At 39.7% G+C, this 22,062-nt stretch overlaps 1 protein-coding gene across 3 annotated transcripts in view; it reads left to right on the forward strand.

The window, feature by feature from the left end:
* epha3 (eph receptor A3) overlaps positions 1–21,714 on the forward strand; it is a 161,487-nt gene extending 139,773 nt beyond the window's left edge. Inside the window, exons 14-20 of one of the 3 annotated variants that reach the window (XM_055015325.1) lie at positions 795–856; positions 3,214–3,423; positions 5,688–5,837; positions 6,657–6,850; positions 13,165–13,320; positions 16,936–17,051; positions 19,028–21,714. In XM_055015325.1, the coding sequence (XP_054871300.1) occupies positions 795–856; positions 3,214–3,423; positions 5,688–5,837; positions 6,657–6,850; positions 13,165–13,320; positions 16,936–17,014 (851 nt within the window). In that variant the 3' untranslated portion in view covers positions 17,015–17,051; positions 19,028–21,714. Of the gene's footprint in view, positions 1–794; positions 857–3,213; positions 3,424–5,687; positions 5,838–6,656; positions 6,851–13,164; positions 13,321–16,932; positions 17,052–19,027 lie in introns of all 3 variants that reach the window. The other 2 variants (XM_055015324.1, XM_023264561.3) reach the window with 2 other exon arrangements.
* Positions 21,715–22,062: the final 348 nt, after the last annotated feature.

A 22,062-nucleotide genomic window follows, 5' to 3' on the forward strand; every position in this document is an offset into this window, starting at 1 on the left:
ATAGATTTGTTTCTTTTAACAACCAATTCCGTCACCCTCTCCACTCAGCTTGTGTCATTCTTAAAAAAACAGCGTCCCCATCTTACCAGATGTGGAGAGGGTTCACATTAATACATACAAGAAGGAGAGGAGAGGAAGGGATAGGGCGATAGGGAAAAAGAGTCACGGATGATAGGAAAGAGGTAGGTCAGGAAGGAAAGAGGGCAGGAGGAGGAGGGCACATTAATCAGAATAAAAAAGGAAAAGAAGCATACGACTGGTGGCAAGTCAAGAGTGAAGCAGAGAGAACAAAGCCATCTGGGGCACAAACAAATCCTGACACTGACGCTGCTCATTTAACAACGGGTGATTTAAAGTTTTCTTAGAGATTTTTTTTTCTTTCTTTCCTTCCCTGTAATAAACCTTGTGTTGGCTGGAGTCTGATCAGGTACAGATGATAGCAGGCAGCAGAGATTTACAGCCAGATCTTCCACAGAAATAAAGATGTCACACTTTGACAGCTGACCTGCTGGGACCCTAAAACTATGACTAGGAACATTTCATTGTTCTTAGTGTGTGTATGTGTGTAACAGACAGAACAGAGAGTGAATTCAACCTGGTCCCCATCAGGACCTGTGAATATCTGCTTTAAGTCAAGTCACAGTTCTCCCTGTTGACTCCTCTGTGTCTTAATAAATCTGAAATGAATATGATTTTGGGGAGATTTTTTGTTTGTTGTTTCAGTTGTGCAGCAAACAGATATCACTGTCCTCATTTTTTAGAATATGACTAATATTGTGTGACCTGTGTTGCAGGTAAACCTGTCATGATCGTCACAGAATACATGGAGAACGGATCCCTCGACAGCTTCTTACGAGTACGTAATAAAACATTCACAAACACACTTTTGAAGTACAGAGTGCACATATATACATTTTAGGGAGCACGTACTTAATGACAAGCAAACTGTGCTTGTATATGTTCAAATACTCCGTAGCTACAGGTGTTAAAAATAAAAAGTTAATTTTTTTCTAAAATTGTATTATCAGTGGGAGTGGGAAAAATATCTGCTGATTATTCCAGATTTAAATGATGTGCTCTGCTTTCAGAATGTCTTTTAGCATGGATTAAATCTTCATTTTGGCATAAAAAAGTAATAAAATAACAATTATAATAGAGCTGTCCTGCTTGCAGAAAAAAAAAAATCTTTTTCAGGATTCTTTTTTTTCATTAAACACGTCCAATTATGTAAAATGCAATTTACTAGAAATGTGTCAGTGCTTACACACATTAAATAGATCTGTCCAGTTATAGAAAACAATGTTTTTTCTGTGTTTTTTTTTTTTACTGTTACTAGACGTATCAGTGTTATTGATGACAGGAATATAAGAAACCACTTAGGACCACTTGAAAATGTGGTCACTTGTTTAAAAAATGAGGTTTTAACACTACCTTATGGTTTCCAATAAATGCTGTACCTGAGACTGGTTGAATTTCAGCCGTACTCTCCAAACAACTTATCAAATGACAAGCGTTTTTATAATTGCACACCTACTCCTCTTCCAGCCAGGAGTGAATTTAATTCCAGCCAACCTCTCATTCCTCTCTTAAAGAGCAATTGACCTGCCTCACTGAAATTAGCCAAAGCACAACCACCAAACCCCAACACTGGCATGAAAGCAGGCGTGCTGATGCCGTTTTAGTCCTTTTCCACATGTCTCTGCTCTGCATCCAGACGTATCCAAGCTAGTTAGCTGTTGTTTCCTGACGTTTCCTCGGGCCTGCACTTCCTCACTGAAAACGCATCATATGTATAAATACAGACACAGACACACACTCAACACATGCGAGCTCATACCTTTACATTGTAGCTTATGTGCGTGTTGTGAGTCTGCAAAGCTTTGAAGTGACTAAACAGGTGGTCTGGCCACTAATTGCTCCAGACGAGATGGGAGGTGAGGTGGGCCTTGTCGGTTTTCAAAGGAAAACACGCTCATCTCAGAAATGACGTGGTCTTTTGACAAACAGAGGAAGCCACTGCGTGTGAGTAGCAGTGGATATAAAAGCAAACAGACAGACTTACTCACGCTAAATGGAGCCTAGTATGAAGCCAGAGCAAACACTGCCACTGACACAATAGATAAATAGATACACTTGGGCATGTTTTGCCTAACATTGTCAGCTTTCTGCTGATATTTTATCATCTCAGGCTTTTTGCTCCCCTCGTGCTTCCACTGTTTATACGTCTTCCCTATTCAGATATCAGCGACAGATCACAGAATATATAGACTTATTCATAAACACTTGCCAGTGTAAATCAGTGTAAACACTCTGGCATGCCAGTGCAAACAGAAAAAAAAAGTGCTTTGTGTTTATATTTCTTCCACTGTGTGTTTAAATACTGCCTCTCACCACTTTGCAAACATTTTGCTATAAAAATCTATCAGATAATCCAATTGAGATCTTCAGGATTTGCAATATAAACAGAGTTCTCAACAGTTTGACACGGTGCCATTGAGATGCAGTATATCAAGTTTTTGACCTGACATGGCTTTCTAATGAGCAGCACCTGTATGCTTTTAAATTATGCTGTATCAGTATCTTACACCTTTGAATTTAACAGTTTTAATGAATGCATTCTATGCTGTAGGTGTTTTTTAAGTCTTTAAACATTTTGCGTTACCCTAGATGTTTTCCTCCCAGAAGAGAAATAGCATTGAAAAACTGTGTTTAGACTCTGACACTAAAACTGTGATTTAAAATACCAGATATTTTTATGGAGGTGGTTTTTGTGAAGAATGCAGCCAAAGTACTATAGAAATCAGGTCAGTCAACTCACACTAAATGACTCTCTCATATTATTTCACTGGTCATCAGATTTGATCATTATGCAATAAATAAATAAAATAGCATCATAAACATTATATACGAAGGGGTGACAATTACTGCAGGGAAATTCAGTTTCATGCTGGTCTGATAGTAATTTCCATACATTACTGCGTCTCTGGCTTTGGGATTTTGCAGTTGAGATGAAGATGAGGTACATAATGTCAAAGGTGGTTTTTAAAGGTTAATGAAAATGCTGTGGATACTAACATGGAAAGGTTTCATTTTATGCAAATAGCCACAAAGGTCAGACTCCCTTTTTGTTTTATATAACGTACATTAAAAGTGTGGCGTTATCAGAGCGTGCCTTCATTGCTTTCATCTGTTCTGTCTCTGTCCTTCTTTTAGAAACATGATGCCCAGTTCACAGGAATCCAGCTGGTTGGAATGCTGCGTGGCATCGCCTCGGGCATGAAGTATCTGTCAGACATGGGCTACGTTCACAGAGACCTGGCGGCTCGAAACATCCTGGTCAACAGCAATCTGGTGTGTAAAGTGTCAGACTTCGGCTTGTCCCGAGTGCTGGAGGACGACCCGGAGGCAGCTTACACGACCAGGGTGAGCTGGGACATAAACACAAATTTAGGACATCAACGACAACATGAATAAATGTGTCGGGCAGAGTCCTGGGGTACACCATTCTTTTTCTGAAACCTATTAGAATACAGTTTCATATAAAACTCCCTGACCACAACAGTGAAATGGTACTAAAGACATTATTTTTCCCTTTACAGTAGCCCTAAAGCTGATTACAGTTTCCTATGCTTTTTTTTTTTTTTTAAGTGTTGATGTTGAGGGTTTTTTTGCCTCATACATACCTTCAATAATGTGGATATAAATGGATGACACACCTCCACCTCCTTACTCTGCTGCTCTCTCTCTCTCACACATGTACATACTGTAAGGGTGAAGAACACATAAATAATGTCAGAGATGTGATAAGGTAGATGTACATCCACAAACATCAGCTGGAAAGTCATAAAGAAGACCATTCCAACAATATGTGTTTTGACGAGATGCTCTGTTGACCTCTCCACCGTACCAATATCCACACTGATACTTTGATTAAGGTGTTATCCCAAATGTGCAGTTGGAGGTGTGCCAGAATGTGCCATCATATAGCACAAATGTTCTAAGCATAAGCAAAACGCAGAGGTGTTTTGTAAGTGAAAAATGGTAATTGCCAGTGAGACAGTTTGAGATATTGCGATTGCATCAACTTTCTCAACTTTTTAGGACTTTTCTGGACTGTGGAAAACCTCTCAGTGTCTTATGTTATAAAGTTGCTGAGAATATTTCTCACAACAACTTAAGTGTAGCACTCAGGCAAAGAAAAATGAATAATATAAGAGAAACCTTAAAAGCAAAAACCTCAAAGCTCGTCCACCTACAGGGTGAGATTTTTTATTTTTTTTTTAGTTTTTGAGAAGCAAGTGTTCGCAATACTTGGAAGTAAACAGGTGAAAGTTTGAGGAGATTCATGCTGAAAATATAAGTTAAAAAAATCAGCCTATTAGCAGTTTTGTATGTTTTTATTTGTTTTATTTTTACAGTGTATTCTCATGGCTCAAAATGAAAGAGAACTAGCAGTCATGCCATGCTCCAGGCACTCATCTGTACTTTTTGTGTGTGTGTGTGTGTGTGGGTGTGTGTGTGTGTGTGTGTGTGGTCATTTTCAACATAGGATCCTGTGGTCTAAACCATGCGTGCAGCCCCTTTAAACAGAGTATAATTTTCTTGCTCAGAATTGCTTGTCAAATAAACAGTCAGTGTGCCGTTTGCCTTTCTCCCAGAAATACATAATCTAAAATAATAAGGCAGAATAATAAACTGTGCCGTAATTGACAATGCATCACACATGCTAGTAGAGTCACATCAAGCTCTCACTGGAACTTTCTTTTTTTAACCTCTCTCATTGCTACTTTTTAGGAAAAATGTTAAGTTTTGGATCAAATGTGGGTCTTTTAGATCTGTGTTTATATTGTGTTTCTATGTACACGTCTGTTCATTTGTGCAACCATTTATTTGTGTTGATGTAGTGCTGCCTAATACGTTCCCCAGTGCTCCCTTTGGCATCGCTCAGTACAAGAATGTGTTTTTTAAAGGGCAGAGTGTGTGACTGCACAGCACCAGACAAGAGCTCAGTGACTTGGCCAGTGTCTCTGTTAGCGTTGGCTATCTTCAGTCTCCTTTTCTCAGCTCCATTTTCTTCATCTGTCTGATTGTTACCAATATTTATGTATCAGTTATTATCAGAATGCGTGTATTTGCCAGTTTGGAAAAGCAAATTAATCAAAGTCAGTCAAAAATAATCAAAGCCAAGAAATGCTTCTGCATGACTCACAATGTGAAGCAAATTTCACTTTAGGTCATTCACACCAACACTGGAAATAATAATAGGAACCATCATCATCAGCAGCAGCTTTATCATCATCATTATCCATTAGTTGTGGCAGGTTTGTATCTATGGCTGGGATCCCTATGCGTTGGCCCAAGCCCATTTAGACTTAGAATTTCGGAACAGCTCATAAAATTGTCTTGCATGGGATATAAACCTGTGACTCAGATCCAGACAGCTTATATATATATAACTTTGCTGGAGTACACACCCAGTGTTAGATATATATATATATCCACTCTGCAGTGTGAATCATTTTGCCTCACATCTCTGGCTTTATCCACAAAGCTTAGCTCAGCCAAGGTAAACTGTAATGTCAGATAGCAAGGTAGTTCCTGATTTATTGAATATCAGATTGACTAAATGACTGAGAGACTAACTACAGAATGAATTACTGATTAATCTTTTACTTTCTGTGTCTCAGGGAGGTAAAATCCCCATCAGGTGGACAGCTCCAGAGGCTATAGCCTACAGGAAGTTTACATCAGCCAGTGATGCTTGGAGTTACGGGATTGTGCTCTGGGAAGTGATGTCCTACGGAGAGCGGCCGTACTGGGAGATGTCCAATCAGGACGTAAGTGCTGCCAATCTGCCGAGTTTGGTTTTTTTGATGGGGTTGTCAGTGTGACACACCTATGATTACAGTACTGCCAGCTTTGTGTATTTACAAGTTTTACTGGTAGTAAGAGGGTGAAAGCATCAGCAACTGTCACTGGTTTAGAAAAGATATTTGGTTTGTGTTCAGAGGGTAACCCAGTATTCACAAAACTGCATTTCTATACATCTAAACTGCATTCTCAATCATGTTTTAAGGGATACCTATTTTTTGCTGAAATACATCTGTCTCTGATGTAACACAGATGTGTTTTAATGCAGCATATCTTTGCCAAATAATTAATTACTTCACATTGCTGCCAACAAATCATATATGCGGTAGATGGAAGTGTACTCGTCACCCAGAAAATGGAAGCGAAAGCATCTAACCTTGGGTTTAACCCAAACAATCATCCTTTCCTAAACCTAGGTAAGGGTTGATGGTGCTTAAACTTAACTAGTCTTCTCACATGTACTTATTGTGAACTTCATGTGCTCTTTCAGACCGGAAGCCTTACCAACGATGCCAAAGTCAGAAAATATATTTCTCTCATAATGTAAATGAGAATCCCCTTTAGTTGTATGAAAAAATGATTTTGTGGCAACAGAGCTGAGGAGGGATGTTGTAGAAAATATAGTCCCACAAATTCAAACATTAGACTGAAAGAACAATTTATAAGAAAACTGTTAATTACATCATTTCATTTCGTTGATCGTTAACACTTTACGAGTTTCACTGAAGATTCTGGACAAACCTCATCTTTGTCATTTTTCAAATCTTGTCTGTTCCTACATACAGGTAATAAAAGCTGTAGATGAGGGTTACCGTTTACCCCCGCCCATGGACTGCCCTGCCACCCTCTACCAGTTGATGCTGGACTGCTGGCAGAAAGAGAGGAACAACCGGCCTAAGTTTGAACAGATAGTCAGCATCCTGGATAAACTCATCCGCAACCCTGGTAGCCTCAAAATCACGGCCAACACCACATCCAGGTATCAGATTCTGCATCCCTGATTTGTTTTCATTTTTGATGGTTGTTGTGTGCATACCTGAAACAGCATACACAAGGAAACACAAAGTGGTATGTGTTCATGTGTTGTTCTAGATTCTGGAATGAATTTAAAAGAATTCATCTAAATGTGATCGAGTGTGCATGAATGACTTCTGAAAATGGTGGAGGGGGTGTAAGGAAGGAAGAAGAGATGGAAATACTGTTTCTGAGCTGCTTTTGTTTTCTTCTTTGGCTCCCATCTAAATGATTAACAGATACCTAGTAGTAGTAGCAGCTTGGGTTATTTTAGGTCATAGCAAGTTCTGTGCTGTCATCACAAGATGTTGAGGTATTAATGCAGTTGCAGTTTAATGATTCTTGAATGTAGCACTGTTCAATATAATTTGTTTAATTGTCAATAAAAAGAGGGAGGTTTTGTTGCAGATTTATTTTTTTTTCACCCTTGGGGCATCCCTGTTTCATTTTGGGGCCACAAGGCTCATGAGTTCAACATTAACACTTCTGTAACACTCCCTGTGTTTGTATGGTGTTACGTGAAATTTTGCGGCCTTTATATTTTTCATCTTTCCCTTTCTTGTGCAGTCGAGTATCATATTTCTCCCAAGCTTTTGTCTCTGCTGTTGTCATGTTCCCCTTTTCTTTTTACCCTGCCTAATGCTTCTGCCCTTTGTTGGGACCACCGTTGTCTCCTGGGCGGCTGTGGGGAAGCAGGGCAGCCCATGTAGAGTTGTCAATTCTGGGTAGGAGGAATTTCAGGCGTTGGGTCTGCAGCAGACTGCCACGGTATTATGGAGACGTCAAAGCTCATAACATTGACTAATGATTTCTTAAGAAAGTGAAAATAGGTCCCTTGGAGTTTGCATGTAATTTTCCTGATTGGCTTTTAACACTGGGTGAGCACAGGCTGGCCGACGGAGGCTGGTGTGGTGATTTATGAGAACTGTGTGTGTGTGTGTGTGTGTGTGTGTGTGTGCGGTGGCAGCAGCAGTTGCACAGCGGGAGCAGCTGCACACTGCTCCACACACCTCGTTTGTCTCAGGGTTGTCCTGACTGGCTAATGCAGCGCCCCCTCCTCCTCCACAAAGCCCCGACCAGAGTAGAGCATCTGGAGACTTCAGGGGTGGGACCTGGTCAGAGTTTACCGTCCCTGCATGTGGATGGAGAGAGACAGGGGTCAGTGGGCCAAGGTTGGCTGTCAGAGACTAATTATAGGCCAACATGAGTCCAGGCAGGGTTAGAGGCCACTGTCTATCAGATTGGCTTTTTTTTAGGGTATCTTGAATATATAGGATTGCAGGTTATCTTCTTTTCCAAATAAACTCTACCTCATTGCATTCAAAAAAGCATAGCAAAGACTGCGAGGAAAGTACTGGACTACAATCAGTAGTCCCTCTAAATACATGACAATCAGCATTAATGTGCAGCGGTCAGTAATGCACCACCACAATTGTAGCTCTTTTGAGCATTTTTCATTTGGATCTTTTTCCCCCTAAGCCACACAAGCCAACATGAATAATGACAAGCCTCTCTGAACCTGTAAGAACAAATCAAGTCTGTAATGTTACTCCTATTTATGGGTCAAACAACCTCTATCTAGATCCAGTACTTAGGCCTGGGACGGAAATGGGATTTGAGTTGAAACAAGTGCCAAGCCATTTCCTGGTAAAGTCTCTGGAGGAAGTAACAGTGATTGGGGCTGAGGTCATGGCTGAGAATGGAAAAGGACAGAGAAGGTTTCTATTGGGGAAAGAAAATCAGTCTAAGGTATGAAATGAAAATCAGAATCAATTTTTGTTGCCAAGTAGGTTTTCACATAGGCAGGAGCTACTTGACGTGTTTTGGTGCAAGTCAGACAGTGTTACAGCTCAAATCAACAACAAGTGTATCAAATCCAAGGAATTACTAAAGTAATAGAAAGGAATAGAAATATTTACAGTGTGCAGAAATGTGCAAGTTAATCATCCAAGAATGTTCAAGGTTACATAGTATGTATTTGAAACAATCGGTAGGAACATGTATATTCACAAAAAGGTATAAGCTTTAGAGGAACTGAGAAAACCAAAACAATATAAATATTTAAAATGCTGAGTAAGGAAATCTATAAAACTAGATGAAAGATAAGTAAGCACTGAAGACCAACACTTTTGAATTCCATCATGGCATTCAAATGTTTTGTGTATTTTTTATTTAATATTTAAAGGTTAACTTATTTAAAAAAAGATCAAACATCACTTTACACTGAAACTCTGGCTGGTATTAGAAAATGAGAATTCGGAGCAAGAATCACACATGCTGACTGAAATCAAATCAAAATGTTAATGCAGCTTTCCTCAGACCACCTGAGTAGCACCGATTAAAACTATATCATATCCATCACATCCCACAGAGGCTGCAGACACCAAATGGCCACATGTGGAAATTGAAAGAGCCAATAATGGCCCTATATATTGTATCAGGATATATGTATGAATCAGTCTAACCTCTCCTAGATACATCCTGGGAATTGTCCCAGTAACACAGTGAGAGGTCATTTCTTCCCACTCTGTCCCGGCCTCATGTACTTTATCAGCTCCTCTCCTCATCCTCATCTTCCCTAGTGAGCTCTAAAAACAAGAGACTACACAGCCATGGTTATCTGGAGGTCAAAAGAATGAAAGATAGAGTGAAGGAGTGGAAGGGAAATGACAATGAGAAAGGGGGTAGACTTTATTCTTTCTCCAGTGTATTAATACTTCCTTCTGTTCAAGTGGGTGTTTTCTGCATTGCTATATGGTGCTAAGACCACGAGGGGTTTTTAAATCCCTCTCTGCCGTCACACAGATGCTTTTTTTTTCTTTATTTTCCCCTTCATTACACCTCTGTTTCCTCTCCAATCATCTTGTCTCTTGAGTTGCTGTGAGATGTTGCTGAAAATGTAACAACAAAGGAAACAAAGAAAATGATAAGGGAGGCGAAACAAGGTCATTTGCAGTTTACCTCTCAGTGGAGACAGCAGAGGGGGAAAGAAAGCAGAATGAGGAGGAAGAGGAGATCAGAGAAGAGAAAGAAGGAAAGAAGTACAGGAGAGGAGAAGAGAAGATCAATAATCCTGCACAAAAAAGCAGAGAATTCTCATCCTGACAGGAATCCTACGATTTTCTGGGTATATCTAAATTTTTCTTGTCAGCATAAAGTCAGTCATAACCGCCACAATGCTTCCTTTCCTTTTAAAAAAAGAAAATCGTAACAAGTGTTTCACATCCTTTTATAAAGATTTCTGCTGTCATCTCAGGAAGATTCGCAGGCTTCCTTCTGTTCCTCTCATGCAAACCAGCCTCTCCATTCAGCCCTCAATTCCCTGCACCTCCGAAAAAACAGTTTTTCCAGGGGGTCCTGGGGGGCCCTCAGCATTTTGACAGGCCTCTGATCTGGCAGGAAAAGACTCAATCATTGTAACAACACCCACTCCACCACCTCAAGCGCATCTTATTTCTCCTCCGTTTTCTTCTTTTCTCCCGTCTCTGTTTGAGATGTCGCCTCACTTTTCTTCGCTTTATATACCACTTTGTTGGCTTTTTGTGGTGTTTTGGACATTGTTGCTCAGTGGCAGTTGGAGGATTTTTTTTTGCAAAGAATGTCACTAGTATACCAGCATATAAAGACACCCCAGTGAAACAAGTTATTCTTGTACAAATAGCCAGACTTATAATATACTGTTCTTCAAGATGAGAGTGCATACAAGAGCGTTTGTCAGCATACTTTAATATTTCTATAATGAGATGAGAGTAAAGAAAAAAAGGAAGAAAAAAACTTTCTTTGCTTTGCTCACAAAAATAGCACAATATCTGCAATAGGAAGCTGCTGGCTACATTAACCAAACATGCTTTTTACCAAGGAGACTGGAGTTCGATTCATTTCTTATAGGAACTTTTTAAATATTATTTTCAGTTTTGTTGTGCATTGTGGACCAACGTTGCTATAATGCAGTTGGTATGTGCCAAGACTGTCAAGAGGGTGCTAATGTGGTATAAAATGTGTAATTGTACATAGATTTCTTTGAAATCCATTGCCCCTTTCAAACATTTTTTCATACATATAAAATGTTGTTTTGTTTTTCTTTTCAATTGCCCTGTAGAACTACACCTTCCTTTGTTGTAGCTTCCCTATACCTGAGTAATACTTCCCAAAGTCACACACACAAAGATTCACAGTGGCTCCAACCCTCCCTGCCAATCCAAGTCAGCCAGGCGGAGGTGGACTTCCTGGTATTCTAATGAGTTTATTTACAATGCTATGAATAGTATTCCCCAAGTGAGAACTACCCTTTTTTCCTGTTCTGTCCTTTCCTGCCTTGTTCTATTCCCATGTGGGCATGTCTTGGCACAGCAGGTGCCTTTGTCTAATCTGCAAGACAGGTGCAGTGTGTCCTTATAAAAACATGTTCCCTTGCAACCCAGTTTTTAATGCCACTCACAAACGCAGCAATAAACACACAAAATGCCCTACTGTTTGATTATCATTGTGTCCCAGTTTGACCTAATTTGTTTTGACCTGGTTCAGTGTTCTCTGCTTTAATGTGTTCAGATTTCACAACAGCTCAGGGAACCGTGTTAGTATAAACCAGCGTACGCGGTGACATCCATCAATCGACACTGATTAAGAACATGTCTTTCTTTCTCTCATCTTCTGTTTTCCTTCCACTCTGCATCTCTAATATTTCTTTCTTGCTCTCTAGCTTGTCCTTCCACAACCTCCTGTTGGCAAACATCAATCAGAGCTAGTCAAAACAGTGCCTGCAGCCTTTCCTTCACCCTCTACTGTTGACTGAGCATTTTAAAGCCCAACGCAGTGCGTTTAATTTGATTTGATCCAATTGAAACCATCAGGTCTAATCAAATCTAATGTTGCATTCTGCTGCATGGTACGTGTACTGCACGAAACGATAATTAAATTAGACAGAAACCGATGCTGCTTTTGTTGGTAATCTTGTTCCTGCATATGTTGAATATACTATGGAAATATTTTGTGTGAAGGTTTGAGCTGCACGTCTTCAAAGCTCAAAGGTATTGTGCACATTGGCTTTATACAACAGACACACAACAGCAGTTTGTGTGTGTGTATCTGTGTGCTGCATATGGCTCTAGTAGATAAAGAGGTTTTGTGTTTTGCATAGATACACATCCAAAGTACTTACATTAGAATCATCAATTTATAAAATTATAAAATCAAATCAAGGAAACGTAACATTAATCACAAATTATTTGTAAAACAGTTTATACATGCTATAAGATTCATTTTTTACTCCTACTTTCTCTACTAATTTAGATTTCATTCAATTTCAATTTCACTATGTCTCAAAAAATGTAATCTCCTACCAACAGACCCTGTTCAAGTCTGTATCTATATAAATAGTATGGATGTAAATAACATTTATTGTGAATGGGTTAATTGTAGTTACGCTAATATATAGCCATAGCTGTATCAAGCAGAAAATATAAAGTCAGTGAAGGTATCAGTAAAGAGTTGAACATATTTCTCATTAGCGTCTACCTTAATCAGTGCACAAATGACAACAAATAGATGATGAAAAATTAGTTCATGCAAATTAGAATGAAGCCCTGGCTGCTGAGCAGTTAATAGCAATAGTTGATAGCAGCAACAATCAGCAATTAACAGTGTCAATTGTGTAATCTGAAAAACATTAATAAAGGTTGACGGATGGATGGTGTGACAATGCAGAGTTGCCCATCTGTCACTGAAAATGCCTGCTAGCCATTTTGCACTGCTGCACACACACATGACATGCTCTTTATTTTGACACACGCACCAAGAAATGTCAATTGGAAATAATCATGCAACACTGCTGCAAACATTACTGATCCTTACAGTACACTTCTGCTCACATAGCATGTCAGGAGCCCTGCCTCCACAGTGTCCACCTGTAGGCTATGAGTCCCCTTGGGGGAAGTATATTTTAATCACTCCATATTCTCTTCTTTGCTGGCTTGCTGCATGCTTGAGGGGACAAGATCAGAGTCTGAACACCAATTCTCAACCGTGCACATTTCCTATATTCATGTAGTTGTGGCAATATTTCCCTTCCATAGGTGGTGACTGACCGCAGGGCAGGCAGCAGCTATGATAGCAATTAGAACAGATTTTCTGCTGATGGCGCTGCTTGTTCGTTGGAGTTTCTGAAACTATGATATGAACTCTCATGTTGTTTATTACATGCAAATATTACAGGTCATTTGTCATGATTTACCATAGAGTTGTTTGTCCCTTGACCTCTCATGTGTTATTCCTTCCTGTCAGGCCGGCCAACTTGTTGTTGGACAGGAGCAGTTCAGAAGTTCCCTCAATGGGGACGATGGGTGACTGGATGGACGGAATGAGGACCTTACCCTGCAAGGAGGCCTTCTCCGGGGTCAGCTACAGCTCCTGTGACACCCTGGCCAAGACTTCCACAGAGTAAGACAACAACACACACGGACACACACATTAGGCTTCTCTGTCTATTCATGCCAGTAGCGTTTACAGGGCCCCAGTACCAGAGGCAAAGCCCAGGAATTTGAAGAGGCTCTTGGTGAAGAACAGACACACACATACTCTTGTTCTCAGTGAGTAAAGAAAGCTATAGAGCCATTACTAAAGGTGTCCAGATGAGACTCATGGTAACTCATAATGACAGGTCTTTAGCTACGCTTTCAATGTTGCAAGTATGACCGTACGGGTAAGGTGAGAGCATTAAAAGAAAAAGGAGCGAGAGAGAGGGAGAGAGCAGAAAAGTTAAAGTTCCATGAGGGAAAGGGAATAAGAGAGAAGCTATTGAGGGAGAGAATGACAGCATAGATTTGACAAGATAAAAGAGTAGAGAGAGGGGTTTTTGAAAGAGAAAATGGAGGCATAGCTGTCAAGCAGGAGTGCAGATATATGGCACTTTATGCTGTGAAGCATTAAAATGTAAAGACCGAGCAAAGATTGACAGAAAATTATTAGAATCTAGAAAGTCTAGAAAAACACAGTTGGACCGCACATACTGCAGGACTCAGACTATGCTGTTTTTAAACTGAGTACATCAAGCACCACTGACTACATGACGACTTCTGGTCAGATGTGTGGCAATTTAAGAATATCGTCTAAAATATATGTGCATAAACAACATATCTGCAAAAACCAAAACAGGAAATGTGCTCATTGAAAAGGAATTGTGTTAAATACCCTAAATGCAATATACATGCAAAGTGTCCTTTAGTGTCATTGTATTTAATTTGTTTTTCAAACAGTTTCTGTTTCTTACAGCTTATGTATGATAAGTATTTTCATGGTTCAGTTGAGGAAACTCTGTTTTACCATATCTAAGCATAACGTGAAAATATATTACACGAGAAATGCAGAGATCATGTCAAAGACAGAGACTGTAAATCTAACTCTACTGACTAAAGGTTCAGAGTCCTGCACCAGCAGATTAAAAGAAATTATAAATTCCATGCACAGTGATAACAGACTCAGAGGTTACACTGATGAAAAAATCTCCTGTAGACTTGGAGTTCAGATCGCGGCTACTTGGGAAAATTAAGGGCATCTCATTTTACCACTTCTTTATCTTGTTCTTGTTTCCTTTTTTTCAGAAATGTTCTCGCTGTCGCTCTCGGGTACTTCTCTCCACCCCTTTTTTTTCCTTGCTCTGTTGGCCTGCTGGTGGTTTAATTGATGTGGAATGTGACAGTGTAAATAATTGGACATTTCTAATCATTGTGATCAAAGCAGCCATTCACTGTGGTGATGGCAGCAGTGGGGGCAGTTGGGGAGTGGTGGTCAGTGGTACAAGCAGCTGTAGGTCAGTGATTTAACACACCAGGCAATCATTAACAGTGTTGGGCTCAGCATGTTCGAAAGAAGAACTTTGTGATTTACATCCACTTAAATAATAATATGTCAAATGTGGTGGAGTTGATATCACTGTTGTTCCAGCAGTGGCCCTAAGAAGAGTTTAAATTTTGACTAAAGGAAATTTGCCTTATTGGCAGCTTTGAATTGCAATGAAAAACATCAGAACTTCTTTTCTTTAAAATACTGTAAGTAATGTTTAATATCAAAGATGTAAGATGGACCACACTATTGCACCATAAGTACATTTTTCCCTGATTATTTTTCATCCTATTTTCTCTGTTTTCTCTCTTAGGGTTACGACAGAAAACCTATTTTTTCTCTTCTCCACACAATTGCGATGCCATTTAATCAGTGCATGTGTTTAATCAGTGAAACATTCTCTTCAGTTAATATGTTACAAAATAAAAGAGCCTCCACTGCATGGTGTAAATCTGCACTGGCTATTGACAGAATACATCACAGATGAACTACACTACAGGAACCTTGTGCAAAAATAATGATATCGGTCTACAATACCTTTTCTCTGGCTAGATGCTAAATTGGATCACTGCAGTATTAATCCACTGAAGGCTCCATCTAAAGCACCCCAGCTCAGCTACAAGGCTAGCAGCCTTGGCTCCGACTATGCGTTGCTCAATATAGATTGCTCTATTGATTTGTACAGTCTTAATCTAGTCCTTGATATTCAGCACAAGGCTTGGCAATGCACTGACCTCCGAGGAACAGTTATCATACTTTGCTGCAGTGTGCTGACTCACCTGCTGGAATAATTGATTAATCCTTTTTTGAGGATAGGATGGAGTGAGGGGCAAATGCCGCATCATTTGGACTATTTGACTATATACTGCACCTAAACTGAGTGCAGGCAGATTCATGTCGGGCATTTTATAGAGTAAGTGATGAACTTGACATAAACCGCTGGACAAATTCACTTATTTTGTAAGAGTTTCTTGCACAATGAATTAAACTACACAAGAACACCTGATATATCCAGAATCTGTTCACTGGCTTTGCAAATCAGGGCAGATCTGTCAACTCTTCCTGTTAAAAAAAACATTGTTCCTAACATGACCAGCTTTCTTTCAGCAACTCAGACGCTTTTTAGGAGTTCAGTTTACCTAAATTGCAGAAAAAAATACCCAGCAGAGGTTTTGTTCTCGGATGACAGCAGTTGTTGAGTCAACAGTGCTGTGATATACTACTGAAAGAAACTTTCAGCTGTTAATCTGTCTCATGTGATGGAGTGTGTGTGTGTGTGTGTCACTGTACCTCATATGTTACCTGATATGTTGTACTTGTTTGTTGTGTTCTGATTTTATCACTGTCTGTTCTTGAAATGGTCCATGTGCTTTCCAGAAATTACAAAAAGAAAAGGGCGGTATGAAAAACAACCACAGAGAAGAATCCATAGCTTCTCAGTGGGAATCGCACAAATGTAATTTCAAAAGTGCATCATATCTGAGGGAATCTGGAAGTTCAAATCAACTAGCAATAGGAAGAGGAAAGGCGACTTAAACAGAAAAGCAAGATAACATTAGCCATGGCGAATCTGGCAGCCTGAGTCTGAGGGCAGCTGCAGGGGAAAGGAGAGAAGAGCGGAGAGGAAATGTGACCGGCGGTGTAGAGATAAATAAAGAGATGTGGAGATGTCGCAGGTAAGAGCAAGAGAGAGAGAGAGGCAGTCAGTCTGTCACAGAGGGGGGGGAGAGGCAGCATGTGTATGGTGAAGAAGGAAGGCTAAGTTACAGGGACAATAACAGGTTGGGAGATCAGGGACATTTCTTTTTTCCAGGTTCAAAACTTGTCAGGAGTATAGAGCTCCTCTCCAAGACTTGAAAATCCCATCTTGACTAGCAATATGCATACATCAAAATGCATTAATATTCATGTATGTATTTAAATTTTTTAATTATCTGCCATATTTGGTTTGATGAATTAGCTGAGCAGTAGCTGAGATTTCTTTTTTTTTGCAAAATGATTCTTCTCTAGGATTTTTTGTATATACACTTCAAAGAAAGGATCTGCCTTTTGAGACGGTAACATGGATGTTCAATTTACATTCTAATGATGAATCCAAATGATTTATTCAGATTTATTTCAGCAGAATGTGTGATAAATACCATCAGATAACAATTAAACAATTATTGATGACATACTGTGTTAACGTTGCTGGGCCCGGCTGTGTCTCAGTAGAGTGGTTCTGACGGAGGTCCACGTCACACCAGCTTCTTGCCCAGAATGGGAGCCGTCCATGGGGATCACCACTCTCTAACGCCCAGCTCCTCTCCACCTTCCTCAGGCTCTGGATGGTGGGTGGAGGACCGAGACCTAGGCCCTGCCTGACACCAGAAACCTACTTCTAGAAACACTGATCAGCTTCACTTGTCTGACTTTCAAAGGGATAGTTCATTTATGTTTAGTTATAACTCAAAGTCTATGTTTCCATCCCACTTTAAGCTGTAATTAGGAACAACAGTAAAATGCACCAGTGGAAGAATTGTGCTTTGGTGCTCACAAACATTGTTACAACATCTGTTAATGTTGACTGATATTACCGGTATGGTAAGAGTCTACAATAAGCAACACAGAATGTGTGAGAAACAAATCAGGAATGGGCCGATAATTGCTGCATCATTCATGTATTTCCTAAATAGCTTATAATCCAGGATTATATAATAAATAATGATTATTTACAGAAGAACCAGCAGAGAAGTATTATATGATGTTTTATATTAGCAATCAGCCTCTAAGAGATAGGAGCAAGAGCAAAGTGTTTCAGTAAAAGGAAAAGAAGTGGTGCTTCATCAATGTGCAGTATGAGAAAAGTAATGTGATTTTTGAGCAATAAAGCACCCTGCTAGATGCAAAAAATAATAAACTTATACATCTGTACATTTGCATAATCTGGCGTCTTTAAACTAAAAAAAGGTTGACTGGTGCTGTGTGGAAAGGGAAGAAACTGCAAACTCGCTAGTTTTATAAAGTATGTTGATTATTTACATATTTCTGAAATGTCTAGCAACATACTATATGTATATATCATATACTGTCATGTACTACATTACAATTTACCTTCACCAATCTAATCATAGAATAATAGATTAGTCATTTCACATTCTGAGCTTTATCAAAAACACACCGTAGAGTCATAGACAGTCAATTTGACATAATTTGCATTAAAATATATGGATGGAAACAGAAATATAACCTCTCTATGGCATACTTGTACTGTTCTTTAACAAGAGAGAGAGAAAAAATTCCTTTGGTTTTCTTTACGGGGAGCTTTAATAAAATATAAAATAAACTCTTCATTACAATTGGCAGTGTGAAGTGAACTATCCTTTTATACTGTCTCACAGAGTGAAGCAGAGTGTCTAATTTCAGTCACCGTCAGTTTCTGGTTGGGCAAAACGGTTCTAAATATCTGCTGTTTTGGCTGCTTTGTCAACTACATGTTCTGCTTGCTTCTGAAAAATAAAAACTTAGCTGTGTGTATTAAAAAACAAATAGCACTAAAACTAATTGCTGAAAGTGTTTGTAGTAGTAATGCCACTATTCCGCCTGCACCTCCACTGCTTCTACTAATACAGTGCCTTATGTAGGAGGAAAGGATGATTCCTAACACGTGCTGTGACTTCTTGTATACTGTAATAGTCAACACTGCTCTGTGTGTTTTGCTCTGTATAAATGTTTAAGCTGTGGGATATGTTGGTTTCACAAATGGTCCAATACTTGATCCAAGCTGACTAACCACTTTGTGTATTTCAGGTTGACACAGCTAACAGTTGTATCCTGAATAACTTAAAACTGTCTTTTCTTGAATGCATGTACAGTATCTAGTCCTCTAAGAGCTTCTGAGAGTATTAACATTTTAACGGATACGTGTGGATCAATGTTACTGTATGTTCTACACATCTCCCTCTGCTGCTCCTCTTCACGTACTTACAGCTATCAAAGGAATCCAGTTCAATGTAATGCAGGAAACTAGGTCTTTTCTGGCACTGTGGCCCATACACGCCATTGTTTCCTCCACTGACAGGGTCATAATAGCAGCTGTCAGTGGAGCCTTCTGGGAAATGCAGTCCTTTGTGAATGACAGCTGCACAGGAAGGGGGCAGCACTGGGAGCATGTCATTAAATGTCACATGGGTGTCACATTCACTAACGCACACTTTCCATTTTTTCTTTTCCCTATCTCTCCCTCTGTCTAAATTGTTTGTCATTTTCTCAACCTCTCACCCCATTCCCTCTGCTTCTCTCTACCTCCCTCTCCTTCACAAACCAGGGATCTGAAAAAGGTTGGAGTGACTATTGTAGGACCGCAGAAGAAGATAGTAAGCAGCCTGAAAGCCCTAGATTCCCACACCAAGAACGGTCCCGTACCTGTTTAAAAAAAGAAAAAAATGAACCCAACAAATGAAAGCCACCAGAGACCTGTCTGTTGGTCTGTGTTGACAGACTTCGGTTGCTAATCGCACTCTAACACGGCGGCTGCGTATCCAAACTGGAAACGGAGGAAAAAATATATGATTCAAATGATGTCGTTCATTGTGTTGCTGAAAGACGTCCTGGCAGAAAGAGGGAAAGAGTTCAGTGCAGACCTGCCAGCTAGTTAACTGGCTGACTCAACCCTCCGTCCCTCCATGCCCAAGTTGAGATGCCTTACAGACTTATAGAGGGGTAGACAGCCGGGGAAAGACAAGGAGGTCAGAAAGACGTGATCAGGATGCGAACTAGGACTGTACTGGGATACCGGGCAGTGACTGGATTAACATGAAGCTGGAGCTCTCCCTGATTGTGGCTCAGCCTCACCAAGCCTGACTAGCAGCCTGTGGAATGAGGCAGGTAAACGGCTGAGATGCCTTGCATAGAGGAGCATGGTGGACAGCAGCGACTGACCCGGATGGAGACGACTGCCGAGCTGACGAAGTCTGAAGCGTGAGATTTTGTTGCAACTACCTACATTTACTGTCTCCGAGAGAGAGCCGAGCTGGTATGGACACACCTAGACGCTAACCGAGCCATTTTACTCTGTAGCTCTAACCTATAGCATTTGCATTCAGTAGACATGTCACATAAAAGCAATAATACTATAATCAGTCAAATGGTCTCATTGTATGGAAGCTGTGAGTCTGTCACATGTATAATGCATTGAATGCTGTGCTTTGAGGGTACAGGGGCCATAACACACTTCACACACAGACTTTTCTTTACGGCGACAACCTTGTTCTATGTGCTTATGAACAGATATTGTACAGTTGTAGTGCTGTCCCCTCTGTTACCCAACGCCCTTTGTGTGAAATCTCAGGATGTATGCTTTGTTCTGTTTTCTCTAACAAAAGGGAAACTGAGAGAATGGAGCACAGTTCGGAACTGAGAGTGCCGTTTAAGAAAGACGTGCAGAAAAAAAGGGAAAAAGTGAGAGCGAAATTGATAAGGGCAAAGAAAACTTCAAGTGAAGCAGTGTGCCAGTGTTACGGAGAACTAGGAGTTTGTACTTGAGTTTCTTCTTGATGGAAGACAAGTTAGCGTCATCAACCCCTCGCAACACCAGGTATCATTTTCTTACTGAAGAATGGGATTTTTTTGCCTTTGTAAAATCAGTTCAGTAGGTTGAGATCAACATTGCTGATCTGAGGTTGCTGTAGTCCCTTTGCTTAGGTTTAAATCCATAACTTATTAACAAAAGCCATGTCGGATCAGTCATTTTGTACTTTGATTGGAAATTTGGTGTAAAAACGAGTTTGTTATAGTATAAAACTAGTTTTTAATCCATAAATCCTGGTGTATTTAATGCAAAAAGCAGAGTGCCTCTTGTAGTTGGGCTGGATCAATGGTCAGATCACCAAACAAAAAGCTCCAGTTTTGGTTTGATATCCAGGACGTCTTGGTCTTTTTTTTCCCTTATTCTCTTTGGGGTATGGGGTTGATCAACAATTGCCCTAAAATAACTAGGTACAAAAATGCCCTGAGAGAGATGCAACAGTTTTAATAGATGATTGCTTTCTGAGATAGTATCCTACATATTCCCAGGATGGGATTTCCTAAAGGCACCTTTGAAGATCTTTTTACAATGAAGGACATACTTAAAGATGCTAGACCCCTGCTTTGAAGCCCCTCAGCCAATCCCTCCGGGCAACAGATACCCAGTATTTTTGAACTGACACTTTGGTAGTCAGTGCTATTGGATGGGTAGTATATAACCACGAGGACGCTATCTTTAAGCTTCTTCAAGCACATAGTACACAGTTTTGGAGCACTTTGAATGGAAATGTTGTTGCCTTGGCTATAGACAAAGCTTACATCATGGACAGGCGGGTGATTCTGGTGCTTTTGGGAAATCCAGCCCTGTTCAGCCTGTGAGTCCTGTCTTCTGTTACTAAGTCTACCTGTGGATGCTGCTGTTGCTGCTACGTGTTCTAATTAGTATGTACATAATGTAAACCATCTTGAAGATAGCAACTAGCACTACAGATCCCACTATATGTACATGGCCATCCCTTTTTTTGTACAGATGTTTGTATGTATAAAAGACTGAATAAAAATTGTGCAACATTTTTAATTAAAAAAAGAGACAAAAATCACATGTATTATATTATTTTGAATTATATTTGTCAGCTTTGTTTTTTTTCTACAATAAAAAGGCAATTATGATTACATTATTTATTTGTTAACATTATACAGCGCATTGTTGATTTTTTGTGGGGGAGCATAGAGTAAATTATGTGTCAGTGCTGTCTGTGTTTTGGTTTTTCGATTTACTTTATAAACCTGAGACATCTGAGAGAGCAATACTGTTATGAACCCTATATCCAGATCCCTAATTTTATGTCTCAAGACTGATCCGTGTGTCTGTGTGAGAGTTTATGTGTGCAAATGTAGATGGCCTTGTCTACTAATGTAAAATGATTTGTAGTGGAAACATTTATATTTTTATAATAAATATTCGCAAAATATTTTCCAAAAAATGGATGTTGATAGACCTGCTCCTGTGTTTTTTTATTTTATCATGTGCTGATGTTGTAGGCTGGGAAATAATGTTGGCTTTTCTTTTAACTGTGAACAAATTTCCTAATGTTAAATACATCACAAGTGGAAGTTGGACATCTAAAACCATCTAAAAGTCAGATGTCACCTTTTCTTTCTTTTTTCTTTTTTTTATTTTACATTCCATTGATGCTCTTACCCTCTTCAGAATAAAAGCCAGCCGAGGAGGAAACTTGTACATGTTTGCAGTATTAACAAAGGTTATTATATTTAGCTCTTTAGTTTAAGTGGCAGTGGCAGTGTGCTTGGATTCTTAAAGCCATGTAGGCTACA

The sequence above is a fragment of the Amphiprion ocellaris genome, chromosome 11, assembly GCF_022539595.1.
Source record: "Amphiprion ocellaris isolate individual 3 ecotype Okinawa chromosome 11, ASM2253959v1, whole genome shotgun sequence".
Taxonomy (NCBI): domain Eukaryota; kingdom Metazoa; phylum Chordata; class Actinopteri; family Pomacentridae; genus Amphiprion; species Amphiprion ocellaris.